At 35.2% G+C, this 14,186-nt stretch overlaps 2 protein-coding genes across 2 annotated transcripts in view; one reads left to right on the forward strand and one right to left on the reverse strand.

Moving 5' to 3' along the window:
* Positions 1 to 147, reverse strand: part of LOC127853726 (rapamycin-insensitive companion of mTOR-like) — a 78,029-nt gene extending 77,882 nt beyond the window's left edge. Inside the window, exon 1 of the mRNA XM_052388469.1 lies at positions 84 to 147. Within this exon, the coding sequence (XP_052244429.1) occupies positions 84 to 144 (61 nt within the window). The 5' untranslated portion in view covers positions 145 to 147. The remainder of the gene's footprint in view (positions 1 to 83) is intronic.
* Positions 41 to 10,096, forward strand: LOC127853730 (diisopropyl-fluorophosphatase-like). Its single transcript, XM_052388472.1, has 5 exons — positions 41 to 529; positions 4,996 to 5,136; positions 6,576 to 6,707; positions 7,365 to 7,581; positions 8,545 to 10,096. The coding sequence occupies exons 1-5, from the start codon at positions 353 to 355 to the stop codon at positions 8,805 to 8,807; spliced, it is 930 nt and encodes a 309-aa protein (XP_052244432.1). The 5' UTR covers positions 41 to 352; the 3' UTR covers positions 8,808 to 10,096.
* The last annotated feature ends 4,090 nt before the right edge of the window (positions 10,097 to 14,186 follow it).

The raw sequence follows: 14,186 nt of genomic DNA on the forward strand, positions 1-14,186 counted from the left end.
AATGATAATGAAAAGCGATTTAACATGAGATGAAATAGAATAATAAATATGAATTCAATAAATAAATCGGCAGCACGTAATACCTATAAATCGTCCACTTCGAAATCTTGATCCACTAGTTTGACGGACCATAGGCGCCGCCATATTAGAAATGACAGTTGCGTTACGATAGTCGCAAAACATATTTTTCAAATCTCGGGAATTAAGTTAAATGAACTAAATTTACAAGTTATTTACATAAATAATATGCCTATTTGCATAATTCGATGTGAATAACTAGTTAAATTAATCTACATCGAACAAAAAAATACAATTATCTTTTACGTCTTAAGGATTGCTTTATGATACAAACATGTCTAACCCGGAAGTGATTGAACCGAAATTTGTAAAAATTGCTGAAAATCTCGCTGGTGCAGAAGGACCGGTATTTGACAAAGGAGGAAACTTTTACATGGTTGCTCCCGAAGTTGTCGACGCCCAAAATAAATATGCTGGCGAAGTTTTAAAGGTGAACTTGGAAAATGGCCAGGTACGATTTCGGTTACACATCAATTGTAAGTTTGAATAAGGATTCAAAGTACTACACTTCAGTGAGTCTCCATAGTATTGTCTTCTTGACAAAGGATAATTGTGGGACTACAACATTAAAACCACATCATTTACTAACCAGCTTATCTACTAAATTTACAGGAGTATCATATGAATCAACAGGTGCCCACAAACCCTTGGCTGTTAAAGTGTTATGTGAACCTAGCTTAAGAAACGTCAGCGAACAGTTTATAAAGTATTGGCAGACCTGTTCAAGACCTGCCAGTTAAAAATGATTAAAAAGTGACATTTAAAGTTATGGCAGCCAAAACTTTAGTCCAAATTTTTGACGCTCTTAAATATTAAGCTACTTTTTATATGGGTAATATTTGGAGCGTACAAAGGGTGAAAGACCAATTATGTGGTGGGATTTTTTTGTTCTTTGTCTATATTGTTGCGCAAGGATTTTGTGCGCAACATTCAAGCCCCGATATAAGACACTTAATAACAACGGATTGCAATAATATTTACATACCTGTGTAGATAATTCATTTCTCGATAATGTTCCGTAAAAATTATGTAATGACACTTTGAATTTTGCACGCCTGAGCAATTTAAATCCAACCACTATTCAATTTTTCAATATCTCTTGATTCGCTTGCTGTGTAGATATAAATCGATAACACGACCTCGATGTAAAGCCTCTGGTTTAAAGTGGAAGAATAAACAGCGTAAAATACAGTTTGCGTTCGTCTGTTGTCAGCGCCTTCCCCAGGAATTTTTTCAGGCGCCCCGGGGCCGATAGGGGTGGGTGCGGTAGGGGTATCCCCTCCCGACGTAGATTTTTTTTATTTAACGTGTCAATTGACGTTCTGTGGTGCGTTATAAATCTATGAAAAACAGATATGAAGCTATGACTCTTCAAAAAAATCCCCCAGTCATTTAAAAATATTTTTTTATATTGTTTAATTGTTTTAAAACTTTCCCGCACAGATAGTTACATCCCGACTCGAACGATTTCCCAATACATCCGTTTCAACCCGACTCTATTACTGTATACTTACTACTTTTCAAGTTTCTCTTTATTACTCAATAATCCCGTTTATTCCGTTTTCATCAATCACTTTCTGGTAAATATTTACGATAAAAGCTCTCAATTATTTCTTTAACACAAACCTTGCCATTTTTTAAGTGACTATTTATAGATTTGATGAAATATTGCCTCTGAATATGCGTCAATCCCTTGACCTGTTGTGTGCTTGTTAAAAGGCTCATTACACGCAAGCTTTTGTATGCAAATGACGTGACGTTGTATATGCTGCATAATTTTCGCGCTCTTTTAAATTGAGAAAAAGATTCGACACAAAATAAATTTGCACTGCTTATTTGAAGCAAAAATATTTAACGTTGCGGTAACATTTACATTCGGAAGTGTGTTTTGGATTAAAAACGCGTTAACATCGACTTACGGGAATGGGTTTCGGATTACAAATTTAATTATTCCCATTAGATATTTCAACAAATATTAACCGTTGCGTTATAAATTCAACGATAATTTGTTTAAACACTTTACGAGTCGAGTAAATGTTTTGACGGAATATGCATGAAATTCACGTTTTCCACGAGGATCACGGCTGGTTGCCATGATCAGTCTTCTTACTATCGATAATCGGACGAAACATTTACAAGTGTGCGTAATTAATTCAACGAAAATTTGTTAAAGCGCATTACGTGTCGAATAAATGTCAGAAAAACAAGGTGAATCAGTTCTATAAATGGACATGATGAAATAAACATGTACTGGAATTAAATTCTTATCACATAATTGTAACTGGAAGTCATTTGCACAACTTACTTGCTATAATAATTAATTGTTTACCACTTGCAATTAATTTCTCGTATTAATTATAGGTAACACTTGTATCACAGTAAAAAGGTGTGATGATGATGCCCGAAACCGTCTTTAATGTACTGTACCAATTACCGGTTTTATTACGTAAACGGTACAACTTCTTGCTAATCGAGCTGCGATAAACTCTTACTTCATGCCCGACGTCAATCAAAAATAATGGTCGATAGTTAACCCCGCCCTCATAAGCATTCGCGTAACCGATTGGACGATGAACTTCACAGTTCACGACTGGAAAGCTACCAGATACAACCTTGTCAGCATTTAAATGACTGTGTAATGTGGCTAGAAAAGTCGATACGCGCGTCATGCTTTTCTCTTATCAGTGGATTATCCATTACCCCATGTGGTGTTTATGGCGATTACTTGTGAAAGTAGGTACCGAGTGCGCTTTTAAAACAGGAAATATTGATACACTGATAGAGAAACCTTGATTTTTTTGGACAATCTCCACTTTCTTTTACTAAAAAATACATTAATCGGAAAATTTCAAGCGCCCCGGGGACTCTGATTTTGAAGTTCAAGCGCCCCGGCAAGGGGCGCTTAAATGGCCTGGGGAAGACCCTGGTTGTGGTGCAGCGCGTTACATAGTAAACCAATGTTATACTTTTCTGGATTAATTTAGCATTGTTTTTTTCTAAATTGACAATTAAAAAGTTCTGAAATAAATAACATCTTTTATTTTTATACTGTACATAAATAATATTGATACAGATTGTACAGTATACCGTCCTTTGTAACGTAGAATGTAAGTACATAAAACAACACAGACAGAGGTGTGAAAAAGACATGCATAAACACTTCCTGAAACTTAGAACAGTGAATAGAAACTGCACCATATCTGTTTTGAACATATGCTTATTAAATCGACAAAGTTTAGCATACTAGATCTAGTTACGTAAAAGTCGGTGTTAAAAGCTCATGTTAAATAAAATTACGCGTACACGTTACACCGTAATGCCTTCTTCTGATTGGTTCATATTTAAATCAGTTTCATGACATGGCTATAGGTCAGTGATTGTTTTGCGATTTAAGCAGAAGTTTAACTTAAGAATTTATGCCTTTCTAACTTCGAATCGACGATATTTGATTTAAAAATGAACTTCTGAATTAAAACTGAATGAGTTGGTAATGTTATTTTGCAATTTTACGCAAATTGATGAAAATTTAAACTTTCTGGTTTCCACCACAAAAAAGGTCCTTCAACGATGAGACGTTCCAAAGAATTTAGCCCATATAAAAAGTATTCTTTGCGCGTCTTATAAATGAGACTACCAAAACTTATGTGACCCAGGATATTCTGAGAAACTCTTATTTTCTCTGTACAAAAAGTTATACAATAGAAAAAATGTGGACAATTTTTTGTCAATGTTTTGTTTTAACAGTTTGAAATTAAACAAAATAATTTACTTATCGTTTAATAAGTTCTTATTAAATAATTGTTTAACACATTAATCTTGTTTTTATGAACAACATCATTTTATTGGTTAAAGTAATCAGTAAAATATTGATTTCCATTATTTTATTATTTCTGTGGCACCTTTTGCAGCCTCAGTGAAATTAGTAGTAGAAGTAAAATTGATATGAATGAAATTTACTTAATGCTTACTATGGCTATGCACAAGCTAACCTTTCATAACCTTACTGTTGCTGAAGGAAGATTTATTATATTCAATGGAATATACCAGACATGTTAGTTTGAATCCAACTGGATTTTGATGAAGAATTATTTTTTTCAGAGTAACAGTAAATAATTATTGAAAAAATGTGTTTATCATGAAAAATGGAAAAATGCATTAAAACATGATTTTAAGGTAATGCATGTAATTTGGATACACCATTTGATTATTAGTTATAATAAATTATTGATATTTTTTATGACTGCACAATTGCTGTGTTTAACTTAATTTTATAAAACAGTAATTTTGTTTGCTCAAAATTACCGCCAATATTCGGCTGCTTCCCAATCGCACAATTCCATGTTTTTTCCCCCAAAATCTGACCAAAATTTCTTTTTTCCCCCAAAATCTGACCAAAATTTCCCCAAAAAAGCCAAATTTCCCCCAAAAAGATTTTTTTTTTTTAAAGAAAGAACTCTCTTATGACTTAATTGTGATTTCTTTACTCTAGAGCTCAACTTTATTTTTGAAACATCCTACAAAATGTATATCTTTAATTTAGTCCTTTTTGACAACAAACACTTCCCAAATTTGCTTCTTTCATTGATTAAAAAAAATCTTAATTAGACCAGAACTCCTTTTCCCCAAAATGGCTAGACAAACCCCTGAAGATGCACTTAAAAACAATATTAATTCTGTTACTTATAGTCATATGTATTATCATTAATTTTTCCCAATTTCATGGTTTATCACGCTATTTTTCCCAATTTCACTGTGTATCGTGCTAATTTTCCCAATTCAAATGGCACAGGCTGTAACAAATAAAAGCAAAAAAAAAATCACTGTAAAAGCATGGATAGTATTTATACCATATGAATTTAAAATACTTCCCGATGGTATGCCACTTATAGATAACTTTATATACTTTTTTTTTATCAGACAGAGGTAGCTTGTCGGCCTAAAGATGGCTTTGATGGGGGAATTCCAGCAGGCTGCCAGTGTGATCAGGAAAACAACATCTGGATCGCAGACATGAGGCTTGGGCTTCTGTGTATGGACTCCAATGGGAATTATAAGCAGGTAAATATGTGTCTTGTTTTAAGCAAACTGGTCATAATGCATGTGCATAAAGTGTCGTCCCGGATTAGCCTGTGCAGTCTGCACAGGCTAATCAGGGATGACACTTTCTGCCTAAACTTGATTTTCTGTAAGGAGGAACTTCTGTAAAACTAAAAGTACCATAAAAGCGGAAAGTGTCGTCCCTGATTAATCTGGGACGACACTTTACGCACATGCATTAAGCCTAATTTTCTCAGAACAAGACACATATGTCCAAGTCTTTATCATGCATAATTTATGTTTTATTATGCCTAATTGTTTTATTGATATTTAGGCAGGTAAATAGTTTTGGAAAAAAGGCTTGACCTCGTGGCTTTTAATAAATTGACATGCCAAAAAAAATCTGTTCAATCAGAGCGTTAAAGTTGTATAACTTTCAACTTTAATTAGTCATAGGCAGAGTTAATCTTTAAATGTAGGCTTTCTATCAAAATTGTATCAGTTAACTTATTGTTCCCTTTACTCTCAGCTGATTTATCAATGGTTTATTGCATTGTAAGATGTTTCATCTGCATCTGTTTATGGGTCATTGCTGATAAGGGTCAACGCAGGGTAACATTGCACAGATTTTGAATACATAAACTTTTTTGGGGTGGGTTTTAGATAAAGACAGATTAAACTAGCGTTGAAAACACCCTGATTTAATTTGAGTTGAACTATTGCCAAAGCATGAACAATAAAAGCAGAATGAAGCAAAAAGCTCCCCCATTCCATTTTTATGATCCACCCTTTTAAAAGATGAGGTCCCCATCTCATGTTTAATATCCACCCTTTTAAAAGATGTCTCACCCTTTCAGACCAATGTGTAATTCCTAGTTATAAAACACATGAGATGTGCACTAGTATGAAAACATGGCTTAATTCATGTGCATAAAGTATTGTCACAGATAAGCTTGTGCAGTTCACACGGGATAATTAGGGACATCCATACTGCTTTTATGATAATTTTAGTTTAAAGAAAGTCTCTTCTTAGCAAAAATTCAGTTTGTAAGGAAGGTGTCGTCCCTGATTAGCCTGTGAAGACAACACAGGCTTATCATGAACTACACTTTACAAACATGCATAAAGCCCTGTTGTCCTTGAGCCCAGCTAATATATGGGCTGTGCTCGTGACAAGGGGGTTTAATGCTTATACGTAAAGTGTTGTTCCAGATTAGCCTATGCAGTCTGCACAGGCTTATCAGGGTTGATACTTTCAGTCTAAACTGGATTTTTGCTCATAAGAGACTTTCTTAAAACAGAAAATATCATAAAAGCGGAAAGTGTCGCCCCTGATTAGCCTGTGCAGACTTCACAGGCTAATCTGGGACGTCACTTTACGCATATGCATTCAAACCCAATTTTCACAAAGCACAGCTGATATGTTTTGTTTGTTTAACTATTCATTATGTTCTTTTCAGATGTTTAGGTATGACAGTGCAGGTCGAATCATGCAGGGATGCAATGACTGTATCTTTGACTATGATGGCAATCTGTGGATTACTGCTCCAGCAGGAAATATTGCCCCAGCACCCTATGCGAGGTCTTTTGAGGTGAAATGAATATGGGAAAGGGGGTTGATTGCATTTGCGTAAAGTGTCATCCCAGATGAGCTTGTGCAGTTCCCACAGGCTAATCATGAGCAACTTTTTCCGCGTTTATGATATTTTTCATTTAAAGAAAGTCTCTTCTTTGCAAAAATCAATTAAAGGCGGAAAGTGTTGACCCTGATTAGCCTGTGCAGCCTGTTTCAAAGCAAACTCGCAAAGTGTTATTGTTACAGTCTTAACTAAGTCTGAAATGCACCAGTTATTGTACTGTATGATGGTTAAACAGAAAATCCAGCCCAAACTAGATTTACTGGTAGTTGATTTAAATACTCGCTTAGACATGCACATATGTGGAGTAAATCAAGCAAAATCAAAGCTTTACAGAAAATGACGCTGATATTGCAGACATGAACGCTAACAAGTCTGGTCACAAGGCAAGTAAGATGGTATTGAAAAGGGGCCCTTCAGAGTGGCGGCAAGGCGCAGCGCCACGCAAAATGGGCCTGAGAAAAACACTATTAAGACAATCACTGTAATTCCAAATAGAAGAATTTTAGTTTTATTTTATTCTCAATTATTAGAAAAAGACAAAATATTAATCAAGCATGCACTTAAATACAACAAAAGTGTGTACTATCATTATTTGAATATATATTACAGGAGCCATTTGGGTCCATTTACTGCATGACCAAAGACAAAATCCTGGTGCGCATTGACAGTGAGCTTAGATTTCCAAACGGCATTGCTGTGCTTCACTCATCAGATGGACGTCCATGTAAACTCATCGTTGCTGAAACCCCTGCCAAGCTGTTGTGGCAGTATGATATTCTTGGGCCTGGTCAAGTTGGCAAGAGAAGTGTATGGGGGAAAATTCCAGGTATGAATACATTTGTGTAACGGCGTTTGGGGGAAATTTTGAGCTTAATGCAAATTGTGTAAAGTGTTGTCCCAGATTAGTCTGTGCAGTCTACACAGGATAATCAGGGACACGAGTACGTTCCACTTTAAAGTAATTTTTAATTGAAAGGGTAGGGGAATATGTTTTAAAGTCATTAATTAACAAAGTAATATGGTCCATTTACAAAGATAATAAACTAACAAGATATTGATGTATCTACAGAAAATTGTCAAACAAACAATGTGTAAGAAAGATTGTAAATATGTTTCATCCATGTAACAAACTCTCTATTGCACACACAAATTGAAGACTGAAATATGACAACATTAAAGATAAGTTGTACTTGATCCACACATCACAAATAAAACCTGTTTAATTATTTAATACAGCAAGCAATAAAACTGCAGAAATTCTTGTATGGATAGAACAATCTTTGATAATATCATTCTTGAACCTTATCAATGTTTAGTAGATTAGTTAAATATCTATTTTTAGCACTGTTGATTTACTTAAATTATGGTGTATTATTAAATTATGGTCATTTTTATTGGTCTGAGTTACGCATACACATCAGACTACCGATATCCCATTCTGCACATTTAAAACTTCCTTCAAGGTCACCATGGCGTTGTGGATAGGGTGTCCTAGTGATCGGACTCAGTGAAATGGACTCAGTATCATTTCAATAAGCCTTCTGATTTGAGTTAAAATAAATTGGTTTAACCCTTGCCCCCATAAGAAGCCAAGTGAAAATAGCTACATGTAGTTGCAAACCGCATAAAACCAGAACAGCCTGCGAGTAACTTTATCTAAGGGTTGGAAATGAAGCCTTAAAAACTTGAATCTAGTAAGAAAGGTCTTAAAATAAATATAACTTTCATAGGGACTACAAATGCTTGAAAATATGTATCTAAGTGGTAAAGTGTTAAACTAATATTACAGGAGACCATGAGGGTGGCCCAGACGGCATGGACTTTGATGCAGACGACAACTTGCTGGTCGCCAATTGGGGTTCAGGGCACATCGAGGTGTTTCAATCCACCGGGGGCGACCCAATAGTGCGAATCAAATGTCCCTTCAGTCGCCTAAGCAACCTTCAGTTCCTGCCAGGCACCAGCACAGTATTCGTCACAGAGCACAGTTCACACGCGCTGTGGAAGTTTGATTGGAAAAGAGTGGGAAAGAAGCAATTTTGTGAAATGTGATGGTTTGAATGAAAATAAGTTGATGATTATGCACATAAGTATTTTAAGTAAGGTTGTGCCATTTCATTATTTGTTTACAAGGATATTTAATCAGAATTTTTCTTTTACAATATATAATTATAAGTTTATTGTAATATGAATGGGGTATTTTGAATAAGGTAATGTCAATTTAAATGTTTTATTACATGTATTCAGGGATAGATTGAATCAAAGTTTGTCTTGTTTGTGATTATAATTTGCCTTAGGGTATGAATTTAAATATTGTGATTTCTTACAAGTTAGTTTGTTTATATACCAGTACAAATTGTCTTCAATTTAGTCCATGACATTAATTTTTCATTTACATTCACATGTATCAATTGTTTTATTTCAGTTAAGTGATTACTTGTATAATTATCTATTTGTGTTTGTTAATGAGTGTATAGCTTGCCAGCATGAGACAAACACTGACCTTGAAGTATTAACATATTCAACAGCAATTGTCATGAATAGATTTTTTTTGTGTGAAACAAATGCACAAACCAAGTAAAAATGCAGGGCACAATTCAGTTGCATTTGTTATATTTTGAGAGTTAGCTAATAGCAGGATAATGTTGGTAAGTCGACCTGACAAATGTATCTTTTATAAGCTGTATCATCTAATGTGCACAATGGATCCTGCGGTAGTGTTGCAATTTAACTCTAGTCTGTCATGCTAGTCATAGAGTATATACAACTACATGTATATGTGAGCCGTGCTCTGTGACAAGGGGGTTCAATGCATGTGCATAAAGTAATGGCTCAAATTAGCCTGTGCAGTCTGCACAAGCTAATCCGGGACGACAATATCTGCCTAAACTGGATTTCTGCTAAGAAAAGATTTTCTTGAAATGAAAAATATCATAATAGGGCAAAGTGTCGTCCCTGATTAGACTGTGCCGGCTAACCTGGGATGACACTTTAGGCACATGCATTAAACCCTCTTTTCACAGAGCACGGCCCATTTGAATGTTAAGGTGTTGGTTATTTTTATTAATTGTTATATTTCATCGTGCATTTTTAATATTTTAGCTTTGAAAATTGCTCAGTAGGCTGTGATATATGTTATTGACACGGCAGATACTTTTGTATGCAAGTATCAAGAAATTTGTCTCTTCCAGTTTGTTTTTTTAGTCAGGTGTTTCGACTTTATTATGCAAATGTGGTGCTATTATACATGTAGTTATTATTTTAATCAGTCATTCAATGTATGTAATTGTGATAAATGTAAACTATATTTTGTAATGATTAATAAAATTTTAATCAAAGTATTATTTTGCATGTTTTTAAAGTCATTACAGTCTATAGTCAATATTCAGGGTCTGTCCAAGGAACGACATGCTCAAATGGCATCATTTCTAATGATTTTTTTTTTATTTCATCGAAAACTATTTTTTTTGACTTGCACAATTTTAAATTGTGCATATTTCAAAAGTGATTGGTATGAACGGAATTGATATGTAACAGTACTTTTATACATACGTAGCATACTTACTAGATTTTTTTCAGAATACCCACGTAATAGCATATTATTGAGCATGTAGGCAATCCCCGCCGCATTATGCGCCTGATAAAAAAAAATGTGTCATTTTTTAAATCAATTTTAATTTTCTAGTATTTGTTCATTAAATTAAATATAAAACCAAAGACAATGACATTTTATCTCAAATGAGCACAACCACAATATCTCAGCCAATTTCAATAATGCCAGTCCATTGAAAAAAAGGCCACTAGGGCGGCTAAACAGTTATATATTATTATAGTGAAAGCCTATCAACATTCTAAATGTCACATTATTTGCCCAATCATCATGAAATTTGGTCAGAACATGTTTAAATGGTATCTAAGCCTTACTAAAAAATATAAACATCAGTCTGAATACAGTTTTCTGGAAAGTGGATCAATTATGCCAGTCATGTCGTCTGGAAATTAACAAAAACTGCCCGTCTCGATCCAAAGTTGCAGATATAAAGCTTTACAAGGAAAAATGAAGAAATATATCTGGTAAGACTACTTGTTTTCGTTAATTGTAGCCTACTAGGACACAATAAGCACTCATAAACTTCATATCTTTAACGACCTATCAAAATATCCATTAAAACTGATTAAACTGTTATAAACTTTTATAGACATGAACACTGATGAAACTGTTGTGTACTTTTAATTAAGGGAGCTTTTATTTAAAACCCACTCATTAGTGTACATCAAGACTTTTTTAAAGTTCAGTGTCTAGTCTTGGTAGTCAATTTATTTTTATGTCCCCCACTATAGTAGTGGGGGACATATTGTTTTTGCCCTGTCTGTCTGTTGGTCTGTTGGTCTGTTTGCGCCAACTTTAACATTTTGCAATAACTTTTGCTATATTGAAGATAGCGACTTCATATTTGGCATGCATGTGTATCTCATGAAGCTGCACATTTTGAGTGGTGAAAGGTCAAGGTCATCCTTCAAGGTCAGAGGTCAAATATATGTGGCCAAAATCGCTCATTTTATGAATACTTTTGCAATATTGAAGATAGCAATTTGATATTTGGCATGCATGTGCATCTCATGGAGCTGCACATTTTGAGTGGTGAAAGGTCAAGGTCATCCTTCAAGGTCAGAGGTCAAATATATGTGGCCCAAATCGCTTATTTTGTAAATACTTTTGCAATATTGAAGATAGCAACTTGATATTTGGCATGCATGTGCATCTCATGGAGCTGCACATTTTGAGTGGTGAAAGGTCAAGGTCATCCTTCAAGGTCAGAGGTCAAATATATGTGGCCCAAATCGCTTATTTTATGAATACTTTTGCAATATTTAAGATAGCAACTTGATATTTGGCATGCATGTGTATCTCGTGGAGCTGCACATTTTGAGTGGTGAAAGGTCAAGGTCATCCTTCACAAGGTCAAGGTCATCCTTCAAAGTCAAACGTCATATAGGGGGACATTGTGTTTCACAAACACATCTTGTTCCTCCAAGTCAATGTCATCATTTTTCAGTAAGAGTATTGTCAAAGCAAGTTAAGGTCGCCAATTTTGTTTCAAATCACATTGCATTAGCTGTGTTATAAGAGACAGGTCGACTATAACAAACAAGAGGGCCATGATGTTACTTATATAGTTCATGACATATGCAAAATACCTAACGACGTAGATCACCTGAACTTTACTTCATTCTTGAGGCATTAGTGAGTGTAGCAGGATTGTTAACGTGGTGAAGAAATTGTTTATTGTACAACGAAGATATTTTGCTTGAGGAAACAAAGTTACGAGTTTTTAAGGTTCATGAGGTGCCGAAAGGCAGTAGGAATGATAACTTTGTAGAGGTTGTTTTTTAAACAAAGTAAATGTTTATGAGACAAAAAATTGAATTATAATTCATCAAGATGTTGCGATCATGGCAACACTACTTGCATATGGCGTGAGGTTTAAAGAGATATCATGACAAACAATTAGCTTGACCTAACTTTCCTTTACATTTTCCATCTGACGATCCAATAAACCATACCTCCTTCTGAAGAGTTTGTTTTCGTTTTGAAAACAGGACTTCCAGTTTCAAAAAGATGAGCAATTTCTCCTATTATCACAATTTCTACCCAACCCAGCAAATTTATAAATAGTCCTTCACAATATTATTTCTCGTCTGCAATCTCTTTCAATTTGGGGATGTCCAAAATGTGTTGTTTGGTAAAGGGTTAATATTTATGGATAGTTAACATGTTGGTCTACCTTTCTCGCTCAACATGTATGCATTTATCTAATTAATATTTAAAAAGTTATTCCAAGTGTATTTTTATAAACTTTTAGTTTGAGAAGAAATTAGTTTATTCATCCCATAATGAATAAATAGCAAAAATGCATAAACATGCAAAGTTCAACGACTTCCTGTGGCCATGTTTTTTGACAAATCAAATTTTCTTGAACAACTTTTTAATGGGAGCCTTCAAGGGATTAATTTGGCCTCAGGGGCATAATTTGAACAAACATGGTAGAGAACTATAAGATGTCACTACATACCAAATTTGGTAGCCCTAGGCCCAATGGTTATGGACAGGTAGATTTTTAAAGTTTGCACAAAAGAGGCTTTATATAAGCATATGTTCGGTTTTGTGACCCCCGGGCAGGGTCAAAGTGTAGCCCAGGGGAATAATTTGAACAAATTTGGTAGAGGACTATAAGATGTCACTACATACCAAATTTAGTAGCCCTAGGCTCTATAATTATGAACAAGAAGATTTTTAAAGTTTGCACAAAATAGGCCTTATTTAAGCATATGTTCATTTTTGTGACCCCCGGGGCAGGGGCAAATTGACCCCAGGGGCATAATTTGAAACAAGAAGGCCATGATGGCCCTGTATCGCTCCACTGTTGTTTTTTTATTCGAGAAAAGCGTGCAATGCTCATGGGTTGAAATCTACTCAAGCATGTGACTCTCTCTTTCTATCCCTCATCCCACTGGGCGCTTAAAGTTGGAAGGGTGAGCATTTTTATATATGGAAAACGTTACTACGGTGTTAACTAAACAGAATTAAAAAAGCCCAGAAATTGTCGCACAGGTCCTTTGCTTATAACGTAGGTACATTTATCTCTCCAAAAGATATTGTTGTTAGCCGGATTTTTTTCGAAAAAATCTCGGCTTATAGATTGATGTTGTCGGGCGGGCGGGGGGGGGCGGGCGGGCGGGGTGGCGGCGTGCTCGAAAATGTTAAAGTTCTTATTTCATGGTATAACTTTGGTATGCTTGGACCTAGAGTCTTCAAACTTGACATGAAGGTTGGCCAGGATTAACAGATGACCACTGGTCATTTCAAGGTCATTCATTTGAAGGTCAAGGTCACTGTGACCTTCAATATAAAAAATGTTAAAGTTGTTATAACTTTGGTATGCTTGGACCTAGAGTCTTGAAACTTGACATGAAGGTTGGCCATAACTAGTTAGTAACCACTGGTCATTTCAAGGTCATTCATTTGAAGGTCAAGGTCACTGTGACCTTGAATGTAAAAATGTTAAAGTTCTTATTTCATGGTATAACTTTGGTATGCTTGGACCTAGAGTCTTCAAACTTGACATGAAGGTTGGCCAGGATTAACAGATGACCACTGGTCATTTCAAGGTCATTCATTTGAAGGTGAAGGTCACTGTGACCTTCAATATAAAAATGTTAAAGTTGTTATAACTTTGGTATGCTTGGACCTAGAGTCTTGAAACTTGACATGAAGGTTGGCCAGAACTAGTAAGTAACCACTGGACATTTCAAGGTCATTCATTTGAAGGTCAAGGTCACTGTGACCTTGAATGTAAAAATGTTAAAGTTGTTATAACTTTGGTATGCTTGGACCTAGAGTCTTGAAACTTGACATGAAGGTTGGCCAGA

Source organism: Dreissena polymorpha, chromosome 12 (assembly GCF_020536995.1).
Source record: "Dreissena polymorpha isolate Duluth1 chromosome 12, UMN_Dpol_1.0, whole genome shotgun sequence".
In the NCBI taxonomy this organism is placed as follows: domain Eukaryota; kingdom Metazoa; phylum Mollusca; class Bivalvia; order Myida; family Dreissenidae; genus Dreissena; species Dreissena polymorpha.